We start from the raw sequence: 23,281 nt of genomic DNA, 5'->3' as shown, positions 1-23,281 counted from the left end.
GTTTCTGTAGATCCTGAACATCAACCTGGAGGAATCTGACCTCAGGTCTGCACACAGAGGAGCTTCACCTCTGGGATGATGCTGGCTTCAGCTCCTTCTACAATCAGGCAGAAGCTTCTGCACCATCAGGACACAAACAGAGAGGAGCTTCTATCCTCAGACCATCCAAGTCCTAAATCAGAACATGCTCCCCTCATAGCATCACCATCAGGGTTTAAACAGGACCTTACATCATGTTCTTGTCTCACTGTCATATTTCAGATCATACCTGATTCATTATGACGTCACACGCTGCTACACTGATCCTGCTGCTTCATTACTGCTGATATTACTCTGCTCACTCTGTTCAGTTACTCTGTTTACATCACTTTGCTCATTTGCTTTGTTCTGCTTGCACTGCTCTGTCAGTACATGCTGTGCTAATGTGGCACAAAGCACTTTAACATTACATCTGCACAATGTTTCATTATTTCATTTAATGATTGTTTCTAATGTTTTGTCCAGTCACAGGAGCAGCTCAGCACATTTCACTGTGTTGTACGTGTATGACGATGCCTGTGACAAATAAACAGCCTCGGACTCTTCAATCTTCTGCATTTCTTTGGAGATCAGCTCAGTGGCCTGTTGAGACCATCTTTCTATTTCTGATGACTCAGTTCAGATTATTATCCTGATAATTTCTTTTAAAATGTGATGAAATCATTTATCTGATGTTCTGACACAAACACACCAAAACAATCCCAAACAGCATAAACCACCACGTTACACACAGTGTAATAAAAATACAGGCAACTACAAATAAAAACACTTTTAAAATATAAACTAAAATTACAAAGTGGTCACAGAATTTCAAACACCCGTAAATGAGTCAGCAGCTCTCTTACATGGTCAGCTGAGCTCCATGATTGAAGAACATTGTTGCTGCAGGTTCATGACTGAAGTGTGGAGGTCTGTTTTTGGACCAGTCACTCCTCACAGACACACAGCTGGATACTGGAGACTGTGACCTCTGACCTCTGCAAACACAAACACATCACATGAATTACTGATTAATCTCTGTTTAAAATCTTTTAAGCAGCTGCAAACACACAAACTGGATGATGTGATGGTTTCTGTCAGTAATAGTTGTCTCAGATTAGAGTACAGACGGCTGCAGAGACGTTCACAGCAACAGAGAAGAAATCATTACCTTGGATTGCATTACTACTACGATTGATACTAGCATTATCGTACCCGGACCACCATTAGGAATCATTTATGATGTCACTGGTAGAACACATTTATAGAAACAACCTTTGAACTCTGAGTCAGCAGCTCTCTTACATGGTCAGCTGAGCTCCATGATTGAAGAACATTGTTGCTGCAGGTTCATGACTGAAGTCTGGAGGTTTGTCTTTGGACCAGTCACTCCTCACAGACACACAGCTGGATACTGGAGACTGTGACCTCTGACCTCTGCAAACACAACCACATTGCATTCATTTCACATCAATTAGTACACCACAAAAGGCATGCAAGAAACACAGTATGAAGGCAAACTTCTGGCTTCAATAACATTCAACAGGTCAGGTGGAAACTTTTCTCAGATTTGATTCATGTTTTTATAGAACGATCCAGCTAAAAAAAATATACCATTAGGTCAGGGGTCAGCAACCTTCAGGACCCAAAGAGCCATTTGGAGCCAGTTTCCACGCAAAAGAAAACACTGGGAGCCACAAATACTTTTTGACATCTAGAATGAAGATAACACTGTATATACTGTTTTTTACCTTTATGCTTTGTGTGAACAACTAAGGTGTGTTGCTTATGAAATCCATGAAGTGCTACAGAGAAAATTACATGTTATTTATGTAATGAACACATTTGAACTCTTAAAGAAATATAACAAAAGGAAAGACACCCAGCTGAACTAAAATGATGTAGCAAACAAAAACTGCTGTGAGCCGCCACCCTTATATCTCCTTTGGGCTTTTGGAGCCTTGAGCTGACTTTTAAAAAATAATTGGAAAAAAAGCTCTATGCTGCTGAAAGATGAAAAATAGATATTTGCAAAATTCTGCCTAAATATGTATTTTACCTGGTTAATGTGTGTGGCGGGGCGTGGTCTGCAGCGCCGCTGCAGGGGAGGCGGACGCACCTGAGCGGCACCCGCAATCACGCCTCGCCGCCTTAACGTCTGTGCTGTTGTGTGTCGGGCTGTGAGCTGCAAAGCTACAGCCGGCTGTGTGCGTACAGCAACCGTGTGTGAAAAGTGGTCAATAAAGAGAAGCTGAAAAGCGAGTTCATGCAAACATCGTCGGGTCTGCCGTGATATGTTTACAACGGGACTTCTGCTCCTGAACCTCTGCGCACAGCGTCTGCAGGTCGGGGCTGTACGAAGTCACTTTCATCTTTACAGGACTGTAAGCTGTCGTCTGTGAGGCGTGAGCGTGTTTGTTTTTAACATAGTTCACGGTGGAGAACAGCTGCTGACATAATGTGGATCCAAGAGCCATAATTGGCCTACCTGGGGCTGAAAGTCTCGATAAATGCACGCCGTTTCGGCGGGTACACCGGCTTCCACGAGTGTGACGCTTATTTGAACGATGAAAAAATAAAAAAATATAATTTTATTTTTATATTTCAATATCACAATAATCTTCCAATTTAGAACTACAAGTTAAAAAAGAACATAAATAAAATACACTTCAGCTAAATACTTCTAATTTATTTTCCCAAACCACGAGGAGCCGCACTGTAAGGACTAAAGAGCCGCAGGTTGCCGACCCCTGCATTAGTGTTAGTCAATGTTGCAACTGAACTGAAAAACAAAAGATTTTGGTCAGGTCCAAAGAAACAAAGTCACTATTAATACAACACAACCCCCCCCAAAAAGAGCCATGTAGACCCCGGGCTCTATGGGTTTTGTGCTCGGAGCTTGTTCCTGTGCTGCCATGATTAGTGCCTCTGTGCTGTCTTTCAGTCCAGCTTTGTTCAGCCACTGGTAGGATTTCTGGATGTCAGCCACTTCCTCTGCCTGCTGGTGGTGCAAACTGTGTTGTTCTGAGTTTCATTGCACGTCTTTGTCCAAAGCACCAGACAAAGGGCAAAGTAGATGCATTTGCATCAGCAGGAAAATACACCCCAAACTAGCATCATCATTATACAACTTTAACAACTGCCACTAAATGATACTTCATACACAGACCAGTGTTAGGTTAAGTTATGATGTCACTGGCAGAACATTTATAGAAACAACCTTTGAACTCTGAGTCAGCAGCTCTCTTACATGGTCAGCTGAGCTCCATGATTGAAGAACATTGTTGCTGCAGGTTCATTACTGAACTCTGGAGGATATTCTTTGGACCAGTCACTGCTCACAGACACACAGCTGGATACTGGAGACTGTGACCTCTGACCTCTGCAAACACAAACATCAATAACTGATCAGTTCTCTCTGACAGCCATATGATCAGCTGATCCCTCTGTGATATTGTGTCTGCCTCATAACGCTGACAGGTCAGCCAATCATCAGCCAGTTTTTCTGTCTCTGAATGAACTCAGTTTGTTCTCAGCTCTTCTCTCTGATTCTGCTGCACTGACTTCACTTAAACTTACAGAGTTCAGATCTTAGCAAGAAAACAAGTCAATAAAAATCAAACTCAGATCAAACAGTTTGAACCAATCACAGATCAATGATTCTGTCATGGTTATGTTGAAATGACTAATAAAGTTAGTAGTGTTCTTACATTATTGCTGCAGGTCCATGACTGTAAGGTGGAGGTGTTTGTGTAACTCCGTCACTCCTCACAGACACACAGCTGGATGCTGCTCCGTCCTCTTCCTCCATCTTCTTGATGTCAGGGTGGAGTTAGTCTGAGAGGTAAACACACACACTCAGAGGTGCTGTTGTACTGGAAGCATCACACTGACGGCTTTCTAATGTTGGAGCTTTGGCCCTAAAGTCCAAACCAGTTATTTTAGAGGCTCAAAGTCTTTAAAAAACACCAAAACCATCACATTATTTAATAAGTACATGATCAGGTGGATGAAGGAACTCAGTGTGTTTGGGATCATCATCATGGTGAGGAGCCCACATGTTACGGCTCCTTTGGAGAGAAGCTGAGGATCACTGCAGGAAGTGAGCTCATGAAACCAAACTGCTGTTTGTGAGCAGGATGACTCTGTTATTGGACCTGCTCTGTGTTCTACATATGATCAATACTTCAAATATCTGTAAACATCTCATCTTATATTTGTTGCACTTGGTCACATCTGTCTTTAAAAATAGATTTTTAATGTCACTGAGAGTTCTTTTCTACCTTTATTGATTTATTTTGGAATAAATTAAATATAAAGGTGCCAAAAACTGCCTGCAGCTTCTGCTCTGTGACAGGAAACTACTGTCAGGCTCAAAATGACTTCAGATTATTCATCACAGAGTGTTTATAGATCACAGGACACGTTACAGTTTTACAGCCTCACGGACATAAAACTCTTAAAGTTTGTTTCTGAAGGGATTTTCAGATCAGACCTGATGTTTCTGCCTACAGCCTGTTTACCGATATAATCAATATCAGACATCAGAGCAACAGAAACCTCGGTGATCAGGACGCCGGGACTGAGAACAGGAAGTGGCTCAAACGTCGCACTTTCATAAAGTCAGCCTGAACTCCACTCACAGAGTTTCTGTCGCCATTTTAGTTTTAAAACCCGTCGTGATAAGGGCGGGTCTTACTGTGAACCTGCGCGCTCATTGGCTAATAACTTGAGATTGACAAGTCGTTATCCAATCAGCGCGCGGCTTCTCCCAACATAAAGTAGTTTCCTTTGAAAAACCAAAGTCTGATTATTTTTGCCTCCACTGACGGAGCCTGTTGTTCCCGCCACAGAGACACAGTAATGTCAGAGCGGTGTTAACACTCACCTGCCTCAGCACAGCTCTCACTCTCCTCCTGCTCTCTCAGCTAAACTCACTTCCTCTCTACTTACAGGAAACCAGCGCTCAGAGGAGCCGACCGGCCTCACGTTTCACCCACAGACACGAACAGCGTGGAATTATTTTATGTCATAAGAAGAAACATTCATGTTAACACTCACCTGCCTCAGCTCCACCTTCCTCCTCCTGCTGCTCTGAACGGAGGATCAACACTTTCACTTTCACTGCTCCTCCCTAAACACAGAGGATGCTGGGACTTGTAGTTTTTACCTTGTGTGATATTTATGGCTGTGACACTAAATCACAGCATGTAAACTTCCTGCAAACATGTCACAGGCGATAAAAGTTTCACATTAAAGGTGAAGTTATTTTTCTGTCTCATGTTCAATAAACAGTGAGCTGGGAAAACTGAAGAACAGACTTCAGACGTTCCCTGCAGAGTTTCTGCTGCTCGGTCGTCTGCATGTTGCTGAGACTGAGCTGATGATGAAGCTGTGATGGGTTTATGGCACGTTTGGTTCTGGAGAAGAGTTTTACTGCCGGTGCAGGTGAAATGATCAGAGGTTACAGCCTCTGGTTAAAGTGGAGGCAGCGATCAGGACGGCTGAGCAGCAGAGGTCTCGAGGGTCCTAAAGTGTAAAAGCATCAGTGTTAGTAACACAAAGATCACAGAATGGGATCATCCACACAACACTAACATCTAAATCCACGGCAGGAACTCTTCCAGTGTCCTGAAAAATCTGTGTGCACGATGCTGAGATTAAAATCTGTCTGCTCATCTTAATGCAATATTGTGAAGTTACAATTCTTTTCTGTAAAAAGAATTTTCATTTTTGTATATAAATAAATGTTGATGTTGTGCTTTGGGATCGTGTGCTTCAATTTGACTTATAATGTGCCAAATGACTGCAACAGGCGGCTTAAGGCGATGCCATCCAGAGTAAGGATCGTGTTAGCCAGTGTTTCTAAGATTTTTACGCCCCGTTACAATAACCTCAGTTTTATCTGAACTTAGAAGCAGAAAATTAAAGCTCATTATGTGTCTAAGACATCCCGGCAGTTTAACCAATAAAAGCGGGTATCATATGCATAGCAGTGAAAATGTATGCTATGTCTTCTAAAGCACGTATAATGTAAACAGAACTGGTCTTTGCACAGAAGCCTGTGGAGCTTCATAATTAACCTCAGTGTGTGAAGAGGACTCTCCATTTAATAATAGCTGTAATAAAATGTTCTGGCCAACGGTGTTAAACGCTGCACTTGGGTCTAGCAGGGAAGATTTCAACTTTTCAATATGAATGAAGGCTGAAAACTGATTAGATTAATGTCTGATGATCTTTTCTGTGCTTCTTCAAGTTTGTAACACCGAACATATTAAAGGATGATATAAGGTTCACAGGAAGAGTTTAATTAGACACACATTTACTATTTTTCTTTATACTCTTTCTTTCTTGACATGTTTAATATGCTTACTATCAGAGGAGAAAATGAACCTTGTGTAGTTTAAAAACTTTTTATTTAATCAAACTGTAATGTTGTTGAACTCTGACGGACGTGTCTTTTAATCTTGTCAACAAATCCTTAATCACCTAAATGTGCCATTTATCATCTTGTAAAATGTTCCCTCTGCTTCTGTTGCACATCTCCCCCGACACTCTCTGCTTCACCAGCCCTGTGCAGCTGGTCCAATCGCTGCGTCCTTAAACTGGTGTGTTTAAATCTCTTTACCTCTGTTGTGAACTTCACACAAAGTTTGTGATAACAAAATCAAACTGAGGAGGATCTGGTTTGAAAAACACACACTCGCGAGACAAAATAAAAACAGACTGCTCAAAGCAAAAGCAGGACTAAAAATAGACTAAACCATTACACACAAAAGTTGAAAAACCTAAAGAGTGTGTGAGACTGCCAGCTGTGTCGTTCAGCAATAAACTCATCTATAAATGTGTTAGTAAAGAGTGACTTGTACTTCTGTCCCATTAAGCAACGGTTTAACAAATTTCACTGCAAACTATAAAAGTCATCTGGATTTAAATAGAACATAGTAGTGCAGGAAACACTAGTATAAGGTGTCTATGGAACAAATCTCCTTCAGCGTTCAAAATGACCAAAGTGAGGCCTACAGGCGTTTCTCTCAGTTGGTTGTGTTCAGGGAAAAAGCAGCTAAATACACTGAGACTGCTCCACATTGTTAGTGAGTTAACTCTGGATATCTGTAGGTTTGTCAAACTTGGAGTGAACAAAAGCAGAAAACAGTAAAAGATGCAGACAGTGAAAGTCTGGTTTATTTCATGAACACAATGAAACATTTTCGGCAAAGTAGCATACATGATAAATAGATACACATGACACGGACAGTGAGAAGTAAAACTCGTCGTCTTACCACATGTTATATTCTGTAAACTTAAAATAAACCACAGAAATGAGTGTTTTAAAGTCATTATTAAAAACATGAGTCAACATTACTGAAGTGACACTTTAACGATGCTTCACATCACCGTGTTTATGATGATAAAACATGTTCTCTCGTTAGTAGATGTCTGCGCTGACACTTGTCATGAAAATGTCCCGAGCCAGGGTTCCTCTTCAATTATCACTGATCATTAATAGGGTCACAAAAGATTTGTCACATTATCCCCATAAACAAAATGCTTTTATAGAAATCATTGTGACACAAATATTTAGATTCTTGTTTCACAATGTGCATGAACTCAAAATCTTTAGAGTTTCATATTTATAAAGTATCACAAAGAATACATTTATACCGTTGTATGAGCTACACTTCTTGTAAAAAACTGATTGGAAATGCGTTCGAGAAAAGCTCCTGCTGTGACCTTCCTTCTGTGAGGGCACACCACACACACACACACACACACACACACACACACACGCACACACACACACACACACACACACGTGTCTATATACACACATTACACATACATACACAAAGCTGTGTAAAGCAACTATTGGCGACTGTCAAGCCTTTGAGTCGCCGAGCAGCTGAATAGGGGAATAATGTTGACGCGCCCGCTGTTTAAAACGTAAGTCAAAGTTCCAGGTTAAAACTCCTTTATTTGTTATCAAATCCTTAAAATCCGTAGAAAAACAGTGATCAAAACATTCCAAGCTTGAGCGGTCAGCAAAAGTCGACTTCCCCCATCACCCACTCATTCACAAAAATTCCCTCAGGACGTGAACAGATGATATAGCAATCACTATTACCGACACCACGTGACCCAAAGCTACGCCTTATCCACAACAGCAACTATAAATAACGAATCTAAACGTATATACATAAAATACAGAAATGAATGAGGTGGAATGAATACTACAAATGTACATAAGGTGCAGCTGCAGTCTGGCAGTGGGAGCAGTGTGACAGGTCAAGTGTTAAGAAGGGAGATGGCGAGGGGAAAGAAACTGTTCCTGTGTCGGGTGGTCCTGGTCTGCAGGCTTCTGTACCGTCTGCCAGAGGGCAGCAGATCAAAAAGTCTGTGTGCAGGGTGTGAGGGGTCTGTGATGATTTTCCCTGCCCGTTTCCTGGTTCTTGAGCGGCACCCCCCTGCCCTCCTGGATGGCAGGGGGGATTCGATTCTGAGAACTCACGGCAGTGTGCCTCCCCGAGATGTTATTCTGAGCGAGCCCTTCCGAGATGTATCCAGTCTGCAGTCAGAGATCTTATTCTGAGTATCCACAGCAGCCGTAGTCTCTCCAAGATCTTATCCGTGCTGACTCAATGAGCCCATTTTGAGAAACTCACGCCTCTCCCATCGTTCCAATCCCAGCGGGCAGCCTTGTGGGGGTTTGAACAGCCGGTTCCGCTTTCTCAAGCCAGCTCCGATCAGCCAGAACCCTGTTACCATGGTTCCGAATAGGTAGATATCTTCAGCACGCAGACTCACCCGAGCCCAAACTTCTCGTTGAGAAATTGCATTTAGGGACCAGTTTTCAACAGGACAATGACACCAAACACACCTCCAGGCTGTGTACTAGAAGAAGTATACTAGATGGCGGCGCGCACAGACGCAGCGGCTCTATGCTCTCCACTTGGGTGCCTTTCTTTTTTGTTTCTCCACTTTTTCTTCTTCTTTTGTTTTCCTTATTGTGAAGCCAAATTTTCCTACAACCATCTGGAATTATGCAAGATCGGATATAACAGCCAGATCCCCATTACCAGTGATTATCAGAGGGTGCACAACATCCCCCCGGAGATAGCGAGAACATCGGGTGCTCCGTGGATTGTTATCGGCTCTGCCAAGAAACGCAGGCGGCGGAAGGAACGCAAACAAAAGCGGGGATGCCTGTCGGGCCTGCTGGCCAGGCTAAAGAAGCAGCCTTTCAAACCACCGCTCCCGAGCATCTTTCTGACCAGCGCACGGTCGGTCGTCAACAAAATAGACGAACTGAACCTACTTCTCGCCGCACAGCCAATCGTCCGTGACTGCTGTGTCCTGGTCGTCACGGAGACATGGCTCACTCCGCGAGGCTCCTGCCTACGACAGCCGTAACGCTCCGACAATCCATCAAGCGGTGGTAGCTTAGCAAAGTCGTACTGAAACATCTGACAGATTTTCGAGCGCCGTGCACATAAAATCGTTTCGAGGTCAGTAAACACAACCAGAGTTCATACATAAGGCACACGGGGTTATAAGGGGCTCTGTCGACTTTCAGAAAAATCAAAGGATTGATTTTAAGTGCACCGTATTTTCCAAACAACACGGTAATAACGACGGCCCGCTAGCATGCTCTACCAAAAATAGTGCTTTGTTGTGTATCTGACGGACGAAAGCTAAACCAGTTCCACACCACTGAAGCTGCAGCATTTTTACAAACCAGTTCTGGTTCATCCGTTTCATTTAGCGATCCACTTTCGCTCTTCTCATTCTGCGTCATCATCCAATTCCACCTGTGATCTTGTGTCACCATTGCTCTCTGAGCTTTGTGTTGCTTCTTCTGTCACCTGACAAATAGGACATACATGACAATAAGAATAAAATGTGGAGCTGCTTCAGTGTGTCTGTCACTTTGTGCAGATCTTGACTGATCAGTAATGTTTGTAGGCTGAGTGCATTTTTAAAACAAGTCGTGCAAACTGCACTACAAGGTGGAATATTTGCAAAATCATAACTATGACCTATGAATACGTCAGTGCCATTAAGATGAAATTCTTGTGTCACCAACATTTTAACGTTAGGCATATAATTCTAACAGCCTCTGTAAACTAATATCCTGGCTGCTCAAGGCTGCTGTTTTCTCTGACAGCTTCACTTAGATTAGAATTAGAAACGCTGCTCTGAGACTGAGAGAACTAACAGTGCTGCATGTTGTGCTGTTAGTTTCCAAAACACGTTATTCATGGTTACATACAGTTTTAGACTGATGTGGGCCAAAGCCTAGCATAGCCTGCAACGTTATTGTGACGGACACATTTTATGTGTCAGACCCAGGACCCTGAGCAGTTATGGACTAATATTATAATGTATGTATTTTGTATTGCTGTCCCTCGTTCTCCCTGCTTGTAGACGTGTGTGTGTGTGTGTGTGTGTGTGTGTGTGTGTGTGTGTGTGTGTGGCCCTGGCAGGTGATTGGCCACACCTGCAGCTGATCAGGCCTGTCGGAGGAGCTATTTGAGAGTGTGGTGGAGCTCTCTCCGACGCTGGATCATTGCGTGGCTTCACGTCAGTCTCTCGACCAGTTCCTAGTTTGAGTCTGCTGCATTATTGTGTGTCTGACGGCTTCCTCTCTCTTATGTCCCCAGGAGTTACGGGGAGACGAGAGGACAGCGAGCACGGGGTGCTCATCACGGAGAAGCGGAGACAGGAGCACTAGCACTGGGAAGAGGACACGTCACGGGAGTCGGGAGAGCACGGGATTTATTGTCATGTCTGTCCATCGCTGTAAATAAACGCACTGCTTGTACATAGAGCACCGCGCCTGTGTCCTCCTTCCCTACACCCCCACGGTCTGCCAGCCAGACCGTGACATTATGAGTGAACTTGGCTTTAAGTGACTTACAGGTTTCTCTGAAAAATACTTTCTTATATCCAGGTTCTTCCTCTTTGCTGCCGTCCTCCTCTCCTCCTGGGAGCGCAGGCTTGCCGCTGCTAAAACTCAACGGAGCTCCCTGAAAGGTTCAGCCAATCACATTGGCCATATTTGTCACATGAGGTAGGACTCCAGTACAGGACGTAATTTAACTCTTTCGGCACCGCTGGGTGAATGAGACGTTGACAGATTTTTTTTTCTTCTTTCTATCAGGTTTGCTTTTCTTTACTCGAAGAGATCAAATTATTGGTGAGGACAATTCAATAATCGCTGGATATTGGTGGGGACATGTCCCCTCCGTCCATGCCAAATCGACGCCCTTGCCCGAATCGATTCAATCCATGATTCGATTCGATTCGATTTGGGGAAATTTTGCCTCAGACAGTCAGCAATATTATAATTTAGATCATACCCCCCCCACACACACACACACACACACAGCCTTATGGGTACAGTAGTCTCCTGCTACACCTCCTTTTAGCTAAAGACATACTTCACAATGACTCACTCAGCTCACAAGAACAGGAATGCAGAGCATTATCAAACGTTAAAATGATACACATCTCTCACTTGTTCACTTACATTTAAACGAAACACATAATTGTAAACATCTCTAACAGCCTAAGCCAGCTTTGAATAGGGCCTGAATGGATAACTTCAGAGAATTACACATCCAATCTTACACGAGGTCTCACCGCTCGACCAGATCTGGTAACAGTCCCTGTTGGTGTGAGGTGGCTCCTATTTCTCCTTAGAAAACCTGTCTGTCTCTACCACATAAGATCTGGGAGCACTGGCAGGTCCAACTACTGCTCCAGTGGTTCCTTCAGTAGTAATCCACACCTTCTGTCCTGACTCTATGTCTGCGGTTGTAGTGTTTTGCCTGCTCACGCCTCCCCTCCTCATCCTTCTCGCGAAAAGCCTGTAGGTCGGGCCACTTTGGCACCAGCTTCGCAGCAGCTTGTGGCAGAGAGGTACGCAGGTGTCTCCCCATGAGCAACTGTGCCGGTGAGAGCCCATGTTCCAGTGGGGTGGCCCTGCACGCTAGCAGTGCTCTGCTGTAGTCACAGTCCTTTCAAGTCTTTAATGGTACGATCAGCGCGTTCTGCCTCCCCGTTGGCTTGGGGGTACCTGGGGCTGCTCGTTTCATGTGTGAACTGGTACTCTTTAGCAAAGTGCTTGAACTGTTCTGATGAAACTTGCGGCCTGTTGTCCGATACCACAGTCTCGGCAACTGCATGTCTTGCAAAGGCCTCTTTTATAGCATTAATAGTGACCTCTGCTGTTGTGTCTCTCAGTTCACCAAGTACCAACGACCAGATTTGGTGTGTGGTAGTAACAGGCAAATGAACTTTTTTTTTTTAATGATTTGAATATATATGAATGCTTGTGCATAAATACACAAACAATACACATATGCTTTCATGCTTTCAATTGTGTCATTTACGTGATCTAGGTCAGCGGTCTCCAACCTTTTTTGCACCACCGACCGGTTTATGCCCGACAATATTTTCACGGACCGGCCTTTAAGGTGTCGCGGATAAATACAACAAAATAAAACTAGTACCGGTACCGAAAAAGAAGATTTATTCATAACACACGTGAAAAGACCCAGGAAAACCGAGTTAATGATAAAAACGATAACAAAATAACGCTGAAAAGCGATAAAAACCCTGAAAACCAGACATTTCACACCTGAGCCTCAACTCTCGCGGCCCGGTACCAAACGACTCACGGACCGGTACCAGTCCGAGGCCCGGGGGTTGGGGACCGCTGTTCTAGGTAGCTCTGTTTTGGAAGTTCAGTTCAAGCTAGAAATGTGCTTTGGAGTTTGTACACAGCAAATCCAGCATGTCCAAATTAACACTGTCGGATTTGATTTCAACACTATTAAAGTGTCTATATGGGTCCACACCAGAGAGTGTTAATTTAACTCTTTTTGGAGAGTTGGTACGTGAACTCTGATTTAGTGTTAAACACCAAATCTGTCTGGAGTTGATAATTTAACACTTGGTGTTAAGAGTTTATATATTAACTCTCAAAGAGTATTTTAGTTTAACTACGTAAGAGTTATCTTCTAATTCATTCTAAAAAGCGGGAATTTTACTGTTCTGAACTTCTAGAAATTTCTTTTGGAAATAAACATTTACTAAAAAGATGCAATGGTTTTTGAAAAACATTTATTCTGAACTGTGCACCACAATTTCAAAACATTTTCTGAAAGATGTAACAGTATACATGTTCTCACTTTCATTAGAATTTTGTTTATCAAAAGGTCTGACATGGTAAATGCAAATAACAGCATTCTCAACACTTATTTCTTCAATACAATATGCATGTCCTTCATTCATCCCTTTGTGGAACTTCAACGCACTTCTGCTCTCCCCCATATTCCATCTTCACAAGCATATCCTGTGTGGAGATTGAATAAAAATTAGTTGACACTAATTAACGGCACAAATAATCCAGTAAACAATTGCAGCACAGTAAAAAAAAAAAAAAAGGAATCCTCTTTGAGCCATTACTTGTGTAAAGTATTTTCCCAAAAGACAAGGACACAGGCAACAGGTAATACTGAACTAAATGTAAAACCTCAACTTTTTTCATTTTTACCTAAACCGTGTGCACAAAACTCTGGAGGGATCTAAATGCTACCGTAGAATCGAGTCAGGACATCTGCTACTGCTGTTTGCTCGTTTTTTTATTTTTTTTTTATGGGCGATCGTTTTCAGGCTTCAAGTAGCACCATTATACCAACATTTCACATTCTAGACATTGTTTTAGGTGTATTTGACCAAAAGTTTGACTGAAAATTCACATGCAAGCTTTTTTTCAAGGCTGTGGTATTTGCCCGCAAACAATACCTTTCAGCTAGCTAAAACAGAATATTATGCTATCAGCGAGCAACATGGCTAATGCCTTTCACACAGCTTTGTCTCAACTCCAAAGAGCCACAGAAGTAAAAGCTAATAACAATTGAAACAATCTTTGAAAAAATGACTTACCAAGCATGGCAAACAACTCAAATATGTAGAGCAAAATGTTCTGAAACGGCTTCACTTCAGCTTCGATTGGAGCCGTGCTGGGGGCGGAGTCTGTGAATTTACTCTGTTGGTGTCATAGCCCCTCTAGGAGTTCAGAGTTAAGAGGTCAAGAGTTAATGTTTCCATTGTAACACCTCCAGATTTGAAATAGAAACACTCATTTTTAACACTCGATTTTAACTACTATCATTTTACACCTCAGAGTTACATTAAAAGAATGTGACTCTGCTTAGAGTAAAATTAACTCTACTTTTGCAAGGAGACTATTAACACCAAAAAATTTAACACTTTTGAATTTGCTGTGTACGTGTTTTGTCTCTAGGGGCCACCACATATATTTCTATTTACATTCAGGTGACAGCAATCCATGGATGGTTTCGACATGCAAGAGGATATTTTCCCCGGTGCCCAGCGGGAGAAGACACTGCTTGCGATGTCGATGAGGTCCTGTGGCCAGACCCCAACAGACGGCGGGATCCATGAGCCCACGTATGCACAATTGTCATGATTTTTTGTGTGTACAGTATAGTGTTTTTTCTATTACTGTATTATGTTTGTGTTTTGCTTTATCTGAATTGATGGTGCTGCAGTGGACAATATTGAGTAGGCCTATTTGCTTTTTTTGGTTGTTTGTGTCTCCTGAAAATGTGCCTTCAGAATAAACAATGACAATGAAAGACTGCAGTGTTTTATATGAAGTAGACTAGTGTGTCCCCCTGATCTGATCTGCATGTGATGCAAGTATGTGTCATTTTGTCAACAGAGTTACATCTTGACAGAGGAATGTTAGGTTTTGACAGCAGAGTTTCAGTTTGGCACAGATGTGAATGGTATATTTTGATGTGTCATGTTTACTTGTGTTTAGAGTTTTGGCACAATGAGCGACGTTTTGCAAAATGTGTTCAAGCAACGGGCAAAAACTGTAACATGTTTTTCACCAAAGATTTCAGCAATTATAAAAATTCAACTCAAGCTATTCAGCTATTAGCATTCACACTGCATTTTCTACAGGAAGTACATTTTATATACCAGTTTCAGTTCAAAGTGCATTAAAAATAATAAATAATTATTAAAAATAATACCATCAATATGTTACTGCACTACACTTACTGGACTTGTGGAAGTATTTTGAGAACCATAAGAGATTCTTACAAATGTTTGAAAGAAAAAAAATCTTTAACATAGCTGGAGACTCGTGTAGAAATATGAATGAGTTTATAAAGTTTCTGTCATGGTGTGCTGTGACAGGCAGGTAGTAGGACCCAAACACAGGACTCTTACGTGGAATGAAACTTGAATCGGCAGCTTTTATTGCTGGAAACTCAGGTGGACTCAAGAAACTACAAACTAAGAAACAAGAACTAGGAAAACAAATCAGGAACTATGAACAAGAATCAAGTAAAGAACACGGAGGAGAAAAAACACCCAGCCCACTGAAAACTAAAGAAACCCCCAAAAACATGAAGAACAATCATTAAGGAACATATTTACATATTTAGAGTTACTGCAACACCAACACTGGGTCACAGCTTCAGTGTCAGTCGGTGACTTTTGGTCTGCAACAGCAGCAGAACAGACTTCTCAGTCTTTTGAAGAAGCCCTTTTTCTTCTTCTTGCTCTGACGGTCTTCGGACTTCATGCTGGCTTCAGGTTCTGGAAAAGGTTCCTCAAAGGGAACATCAGGAACCGGCCCAATTTCAGAACAAGATCCGTTGATCATATGATCTTCACCTTCAACACAGGATTTGGACTCGCCATAGGGTTCCTCACAGGGAGCGTCGGGCTCTGCAACACTTTCTGACAGAGCTCCTTCGATCGTAAGGTCTCGAGTACTCAGACTGGATGCCCTTTCAGAAAGAAGTTCCTCACAGGGAACGTCGGGCTCTGCAACACTTTCTGACAGAGCTCCTTCGATCGTAAGGTCTCGAGTACTCAGACTGGATGCCCTTTCAGAAAGAAGTTCCTCACAGGGAACGTCGGGCTCTGCAACACTTTCTGACAGAGCTTCTTCGGCTGGTGGAACATTTGCCACTGAAAGGCCGTCAGAGGAGCGCTCACCATTTGTGCTCTTCACATCAGGACTTGAAGGGGGCTCAAAGATTTCACATATCCGGATCCTTGCTACATCAGCAATGGTCTTCAGCAACAGGGGTGCAAAGTTTGCAACTTGGATAGACAGAATTTCTTCAGGAAATTTCTGTCTAATTTCCGTCAGGATGCTGTCAACCAGATCGTCTCGGATAGAGCGGGTGAAGATGGCCTGTGTTTCCATCGCCGTGAGGCTCTTGGAGACACGATCTAAAGTGGCCTTGGTGACACTGGTGGAGAGGATACTTAGACTCTGGGAGGCCATGTTTAGGAGGGGACGAGGAGGAAGCTCCCAGAAGCCCTGGAGAACGCGGGGAACTACCTCGACCACTACCTCCTGCGCGGTGAGCAGTTTGCTGTTAGGCTGTTCCTGCTGCTTCTTTTTCAGGATTTCAACGTAATCCTTCACCGCGCTGAGGAGTTTAGGTGCTCTGTAGAAAAACATGATAAGAGTTATCTGTTAAACATATTCAAAGCATCATTTAAATATTGAAACACTGTAGCTGGACTGTTAACCCTGTAACCACCTTTGTATCATACATGAGTTTCTGAGACCTCGATCTCATCAACATGATCAATACTTGCTATAATTTCTAAATGTTGTGGACAAAACTCTTTTTTAGTCTAAAGTTAACATTGTCGTTAACACAAAGTTGCCAAAAACACCCAGTGTATCAAATGTGATACAAAAAATAAATACACAATAAAAGTAAATCATACACAACATGACATAGCAAAGAACTCATGTGTGGCTTTTGTTTAAAGGGTTGATAAACATCTCAGTTCCAAAGAATCTGAATTTTCTGGCTGTTTTTTGATGGGTTGGGTCTTACAGGGTTAATAACTGTATGTTACATGTGACTCACTGAAATTTAGGAGGTACGGCCTCTGGGAACTGAAGAAGCAACCTGGCTTCAAATTCAACGTCCCTCATTTTATTGCTGACGTTCACCGCCCACACCTGAAACAGAAAACACATTTACAGTGCGCTTATGTGTAAAGGTTATGTGCACGTAATGAAAAAAAAGTCTTGTGGGTTTTCTCGTCTTACCAGCCTTAGAAGAGGTTTGGCTTCCTCTTCGTCAAAATCCTCTAACTCAAACTCCCACAGCCTTCAAAAGAAAGCAAAGCAGAGGTTTTCTCTCAGCACTTACACGTCATCACAAACAGACTTTCAGGTGTGACAGTAACTCACTGCTCTCTGAGCGTCTCCCTGCTCTTCTCCACCAAAAGATCTCTCAGATCTTCAGCAGTGAGGTTCGGTGGAATTAGATCTTCCTGCTGAAGTCTGAGAAACTCCGTCATTATCGCAACCTAAAAGTAAAGGAGACATTTAATCACCACCACTCTCAGGTCCTCAGAAATGACCTGATATTTTCTGTCAGCTTTGGTTTGCATGAATCTGGGTCTAACCTGAGCCTTGTAGCCCGGAAGATACCAGCAGATCTTTACAGCTGTTTCATAAATCGGTGTGTTGAACAACACCTGTCAAAGAAATAGCAATTTAGTCATTGTTACTTAAAATGATTTTCAGTTTGTCAACTTTTAAAACGACATCAAATTCTTCAAATTACTGAAATGCAGTAAAAGCAAAAGCGTCACATACCCTGATAGGCTTATAGATTCCTTGACTCTTTTCCATTTAAACGTGTTCAAATCAAAGTCAGGAAGAAAAACGTCAACTGCTCTCCAACGATGGCGTACGGGGGATCTGGACCTGAAAATGCTCTCAGCTCGGTGGTCTCGCACAGATGAGCTCTTTTGACAGTCTGATGTTTATTTATGAATGCAGAATTTCTTGAGCAGTCACCATGGAAACTTGATGCAGCTTCATGTTGTTAAATTAAAAGTAAACACTGTGTATTTTGCACTCCACTCCACTAAACTTATCATATAAGTAAATAAAGTGTGGGTTAGGTCCCTCCTGTGGAAAGAGCCACACAAACCGATGGATCAGAAAAGACAAAGTCAGCTACAGCATGCCTTTTCATATTATGTGCCTGCTTATCTCCATTTCTTTACAGTAGATGGGAACTTTTGCAGTAAAGCAATGGCTTACAAACAGTGGACCGTGGACTAATGCAGACATCTGAAGCCTGACAGCAGCTGGTATATACACAGCTTTGGACAAACTGGCCCTTTAAACAGCCCAGAGGAAGAAGAGACCTCTGCGTTATCAGTGCAGCCTAAAGCACAATAATAATAATACTATTAATATGATTTTTAGAGCAATAATGCCCCAAATACTGAAGTCATTAATTACACATCCGTCATGCTTCACAGGAGGTCAGGAGTGACCGATGAACGTGATGCTACATTAGAGTCTGTCCTATGAGTTCAGCAGGAGGAGGTGAACCCACAGCTGGGACCAGTTCTCTAGTGGGTCCAGTATCATACTTGTGTTCATCCTGGTCTGAACCTGGTCAGAAGAACTGACTTCACTTTTGAAAATTCAATACTTATAAAAGGTAACCCCAAACAGTCTACAACGGCTGTTTTCTGTCCACCGAAGCAAATTTGATTGACGAGGTTTTTGTACCTTCACTTCTCCAAAAAGCAAATAAAGAGATTAAACAAAGATTTACTGAACGACTGTCAGAATTCCCAGAGCTAACGTAGATCGCTTTATGCTCTTGAGTCAGGAGGGATAAGAAAAGTGACTGCAAACATTGTGGAACGATTCATAGCGTTTGATTGCTTGTGTGAATGTATTAAACAGGAAACCAGGAGCTGCAGAAACCCAGTAATGCTGAAGACGCATGCGTGTGCGTTTATTACAGGTTTTTCTGAATGCTTAAACCCTAACTGTGATTCTTACAGCACAATTCCTAAAACTATTGATACTTATAGCAAAACCACTCACTGAGTGTGCAAAACTAAAAGCACAAACACTGCTTTGCACTCAGTTTGCCATTTTGTAACACACACTTTGCAAACCTGTAGCTACAATCCACTGCACAGCACTCTTTTTGCAGAACTGTAAACACAACTCACTGCTTTGCACTCAATTTCCAAATGATCAACGCACTCCTAGCAAAACTATACACATTTATGGCCATTATTTACACTATTTTGTCAACTGTCTGGCACACTGCCACATGTGAAAGCTTTTTTAGATAATTAGTTCACTTTGCAATCAGCCTAAGCACTATGATACAGGTAAGCTCTGTGTGTGGAGTACAATGGAGGGAGCAGGAAGAGTGAGAGGAGGCCGAGGAAGAGGACGTGGAGGTGAAGAAGTAGGATGAAGAGGACGACAAGGACAAGGAGGAGCAAGAGGAGGACGAGGAGGGGGGAGAGGACGGGTAAGAAGAGTAAGAAATAGAATTGCTGATGACATCAGAGCTACAATAGTGGACCATGTCATCAACCGTGGAGTGACCCTGAGGGAAGCTGACCAACGTTTTTTTTGGTTTTTTCTCAAACTTAAGTAACTGAAACCTTTCATTGAACTACAGCAGAAACAGATTGGAAATGCCAAGTTATTCTAACACTAGTGGACTTGTTAAACAAAACATTTGTTTCACTTCTTTCTCAACATGCAGCACCATTAAGAACAGTGGACCAGCATAGTTGGTCTGCATGAGCACACTTACTGCAACAGTTGTACATGCTGAAACTGGTTGCTGGCAGCTGATGTGAAGAAATGTCTGGACACATCAAAAGTTTTCTTTTTCATTTTCTTCCTCCCTTGGATAACATACACATGGCAAATAAAAACATGTAACTAGGGTGACGTGAAGTGTGTATCATCAGATTTAACTCAAATATAATGAGGCTGTCCATCTGTGAAGTAATTGTTCCTTCAAAAACCACTGTGACAACAGATTTTATTTCATTCATTTGATGGTTTTCTATTCTGTATACTGGAACTTTTTAATAGCCCCCCTGTCCACACATCCTTGACATGAGACTTTCTGCAGAGTTGCACATGATGAATGCACACAAAACTTAAAGTGTTGCTGTCATATTTTTTTGGATGTGGTTTGTTGTCATAATCAAGAACGTGTCTTATTTTTTTATTTGTTTTGTTGCTGATCGGCCATTGGACTGCTGAGCCTGCAGTGAACAGCCAGTCACTGACTCTTGATGCTAGAGCAAGGACAACTGAGCTCTCTCTCTCTCTCTTTTAAATAAATAATACGTTCGAGCTGTTTATGTTTTTGACTTGTTATGGACTCTGACTGGCAATGGGAGGGCTGGCGGACTCATATTATGGAGGTGGAGGGTAGACACATTTTGTGTGCAAGAGACCACATACTACAGTGGTGATTGACACAGACTTCAATGGACATTTAGGTGAAGGGAACAGAGGTTATGAGGTGTTGGGTAGGTGTGGTGTTTAGGAGAGAAATCTAGAAAGACAGATGTGGGGCAGATTTTCCAAGTGGAAATGGCCGTGGTGCACACATACTTCAAGAACAGGGAGGAACTTGTAGAAATATATGAAAGTGGAGGAAGCTGCACACAGGGCAACTAAATATTATGCAGAAGGTGAAATCAAAAAGACAGGAGACAAGGAGGTGTCAGGGAGAATGCAGCTATGCAGCATCAAATGGTAGTTTGAAGGATGAGTTTGGACATCAAGAAGAGGAAGTGAGTGAAGGCAGAGACATGCAGGAGTATAAACAGGCTCTGGGTAGTAGGGAAGACTTACCAGATGGCTGGGATAGTACAGCTTTATTGAGATAAACTGCCAAGAAGGGGTTTGACGGCTTCTCTGCACAGAAGAAAGGGAAAAAAGAAAAGTGATTTTGAAAGTATTTGAAGGAAGAGATTTACAAAGAAAAAGAAGTGTAGTTAGCGAAATGAAGAAAATAGACCAAGAAACTGGGAGGCTAGGCATGTAGCAGAAAGAGGTGACAAAGGAAAAGGCTCAGTGCCACGTATGTGAAGCTGGACCCCAAGGAAATGAGGGAATGACACTTGCTAGGCAGAGAGTGAGTTTGAATGGATGTTCAAACCCAAAAAAAAAAGATATATTCACATAACATAGATTGAAAGAAGCTGCAGGTGGCACAGCAGCTTTAATGTCTTCCAGACAGGAAGTTTTGGAAAGAAATATCATCATTTCCCAGATTTTACTATCTTAGTGTTCTGTAACAAAATCACTGTTGTGCGCATGGTGTTAGAGATGATGATGATTACAAACAAACTTAATGTGCTAGTCGTGCTTTTCTTGAGGGATTTGTCCTTCCACCAGTTTTCATGTCATTGGAATCATTTGTATTCACTGATTCTGGCACTTATTTCATCAAACCAAACTCCAAGTAAATACTTTCGGCTTTTTGGTTTTGTCAAACGAACTAATGTAAAGAATGCCTGGCTGTGCACTACACCACGCAGTGGGAATTTGTCTTCTCCAGTTAAATTCAGGATTAACTTGCTTTATAACACAGACCTCAAAAGTAACCGTTATAACCCCAAACACAAGAAAATGTGATCTACAGCACAGTGAGAACTGGCAACGCTTATCTGGAGGGGTCAGAGTGAATGAACTGGACACCTGTAGAAGCAGGATTTGATTTCCACTGATTTCCTTTCCGATCTGATACCAAGTAAAATTCAGGGTGGTATCGACGATACTGATCTGATACCGATACTCTGTACAAAAACTTGTTTTTTTTACTCTATCTTTTATTTTATCTCAAATTATAGCGTCGTAATGATCACAGGACATCAGATTACTTGTTCTTATCACTTAATGATGCAGAATTATCATATAGAAATGAAAAACCTGAAGTTGTGGCTATTTGTTGCCTGCCTGCAGCATTAAAGGACTCCGTGAGAGACGTCTGTCTCGCCCTGGCAGCACCTCTCCCTCTCCTCCTCTTCAGTTCGCCTCAACATACGCTCGTCATATTCTGTGATATGATTCACTCTGAGGTGTTTGACCAGGTCAGCGGTGTTACCACAACACCTCACATTCTTGCCACATGTATGGCAAACCACGTCTCAGCTGTTCGTGGAGGTAAAATACGTCTGCACATGACTCTGTTTACGCTCAGCCATTGTTGTGAGTGTGCACGCCAAGGGGCCGGACACAATGACGGGTATCGGAGGAATCGATATTTCAGTATCGATCCGCACATCACTAGTTGAGATACGTTTTAAAGTAGTCCAAAAAACAAATGCATATTTTCCCGAACCACTGTTCCTTGACTAAGGTGGATAACGTGATGAGGTCAAGGAAGGGTGTGACGGAGATTTGATTGAAAAACTTTGTCGTCCGTTAAAGTTTCACGTTGGCTTTTTCATCTTGAAAGCCCTCTCTGCTCGTGTCCAACCCGTGTGAACAATCACAGATGTGAGAAATGTAAACAAACCGTCCGCAGAACGCTGATCAGGTTATTTTAAGCGCAAGAAAACAAAAACGTTGCGCTCACCGTCGGCGTCACGGACGAGGCCTGGGGGTCCGGGCCCGTCCACAAAGGTCATTGTAACACAAATCATACGATTGCTAATGAAAATGCTATAAAGCTACATCGCAGATAAGTCTCTGGAGTAACAATCAAGGCCATGTTAGTTATTTGATGAATAGTATCTGTGCCACTCATGGCGCATGACTGAGGAGGACGTTGACCTCTGCAAGTCAGGAAAGTCTGCTACTCATTGTATAAATATGAGATTTTTCTCAAAAACCAGCCATCATCTCGGGAGGCTGACTCCAAAGTACCATCTCACTTCAAACTTGCAAAACAAGTCGAGTCGATGCGAGCGCACTGCTTGTTTCTAGTTAGTCTTTAAGGATGACAGCATTAGTCTGCTCCTTTGTATGAAAGAAAGTGAGTCGAGTCCATGTGGTCTGGCACCCACCCACATTTCTCTGCTAGTGATCCATGAGGACTCCACCTTGTTGCCAGTTCTCTTGTGTGGAAGCTTCAGGAAATGACAGCTTCACTCTGACGTGTGTGAGCTGTGTGAGGTCTGTGGTTAGAAGTTTACAGTGTTTGCTCTTTGTGTCGTCTGTAATATGCTCTATGGCTTTAAAAAAATGGCCACATGTTTCTGTAGCTGAATTTGTCCATCTCTGACCTTCTGAGACTGTATTTTCAAACAGGGACGTTCTGACTTTTCTTCACCTTGTACTTCATTCTGCAAATGTTTTATACTCTATTAGAGTTATTACATTATTCTGTTATGCTATAAAATCAACCCCCATATAAGATCGTACTTAAGAAAT

The 23,281-nt window shown here is 42.4% G+C and overlaps 2 protein-coding genes across 2 annotated transcripts in view; both read right to left on the bottom strand.

The window, feature by feature from the left end:
- The window catches only part of LOC147302861 (NACHT, LRR and PYD domains-containing protein 12-like), a 78,682-nt gene that overhangs the window by 15,392 nt on the left and 40,009 nt on the right, over nt 1–23,281 (bottom strand). The window lies entirely within an intron of this gene.
- Nucleotides 15,100–17,925, bottom strand: LOC147302863 (uncharacterized). The gene is made up of 6 exons (XM_086284469.1): nt 17,705–17,925; nt 17,512–17,583; nt 17,294–17,412; nt 17,150–17,210; nt 16,965–17,059; nt 15,100–16,529 (listed from the first exon to the last, which is right to left on the bottom strand). The coding sequence occupies exons 1-6, from the start codon at nt 17,738–17,740 to the stop codon at nt 15,548–15,550; spliced, it is 1,365 nt and encodes a 454-aa protein (XP_086140595.1). The 5' UTR covers nt 17,741–17,925; the 3' UTR covers nt 15,100–15,547.

Source organism: Aulonocara sp. 'chitande type north' Nkhata Bay, linkage group LG23 (genome assembly GCF_057382095.1).
Source record: "Aulonocara sp. 'chitande type north' Nkhata Bay isolate Kocher_YH1m ecotype deep benthic linkage group LG23, A_spYH_male_GT1.1, whole genome shotgun sequence".
NCBI lineage: Eukaryota > Metazoa > Chordata > Actinopteri > Cichliformes > Cichlidae > Aulonocara > Aulonocara sp. 'chitande type north' Nkhata Bay.
This window is presented reverse-complemented; position numbering and strand designations above follow the sequence as displayed.

What these genes read in the sequence shown, in the direction of transcription:
- LOC147302863 (XM_086284469.1), bottom strand. Translation starts at nt 17,740, where the DNA reads ATGGAAAAGAGTCAAGGAATCTATAAGCCTATCAGG. An exon ending in GAATCTATAAGCCTATCAGG is followed by an intron (nt 17,584 to 17,704) that starts GTATGTGACGCT and finishes TTTCTTTGACAG; the next exon opens with GTGTTGTTCAACACACCGAT. An exon ending in AGGGAGACGCTCAGAGAGCA is followed by an intron (nt 17,211 to 17,293) that starts GTGAGTTACTGT and finishes TTTCTTTTGAAG; the next exon opens with GCTGTGGGAGTTTGAGTTAG.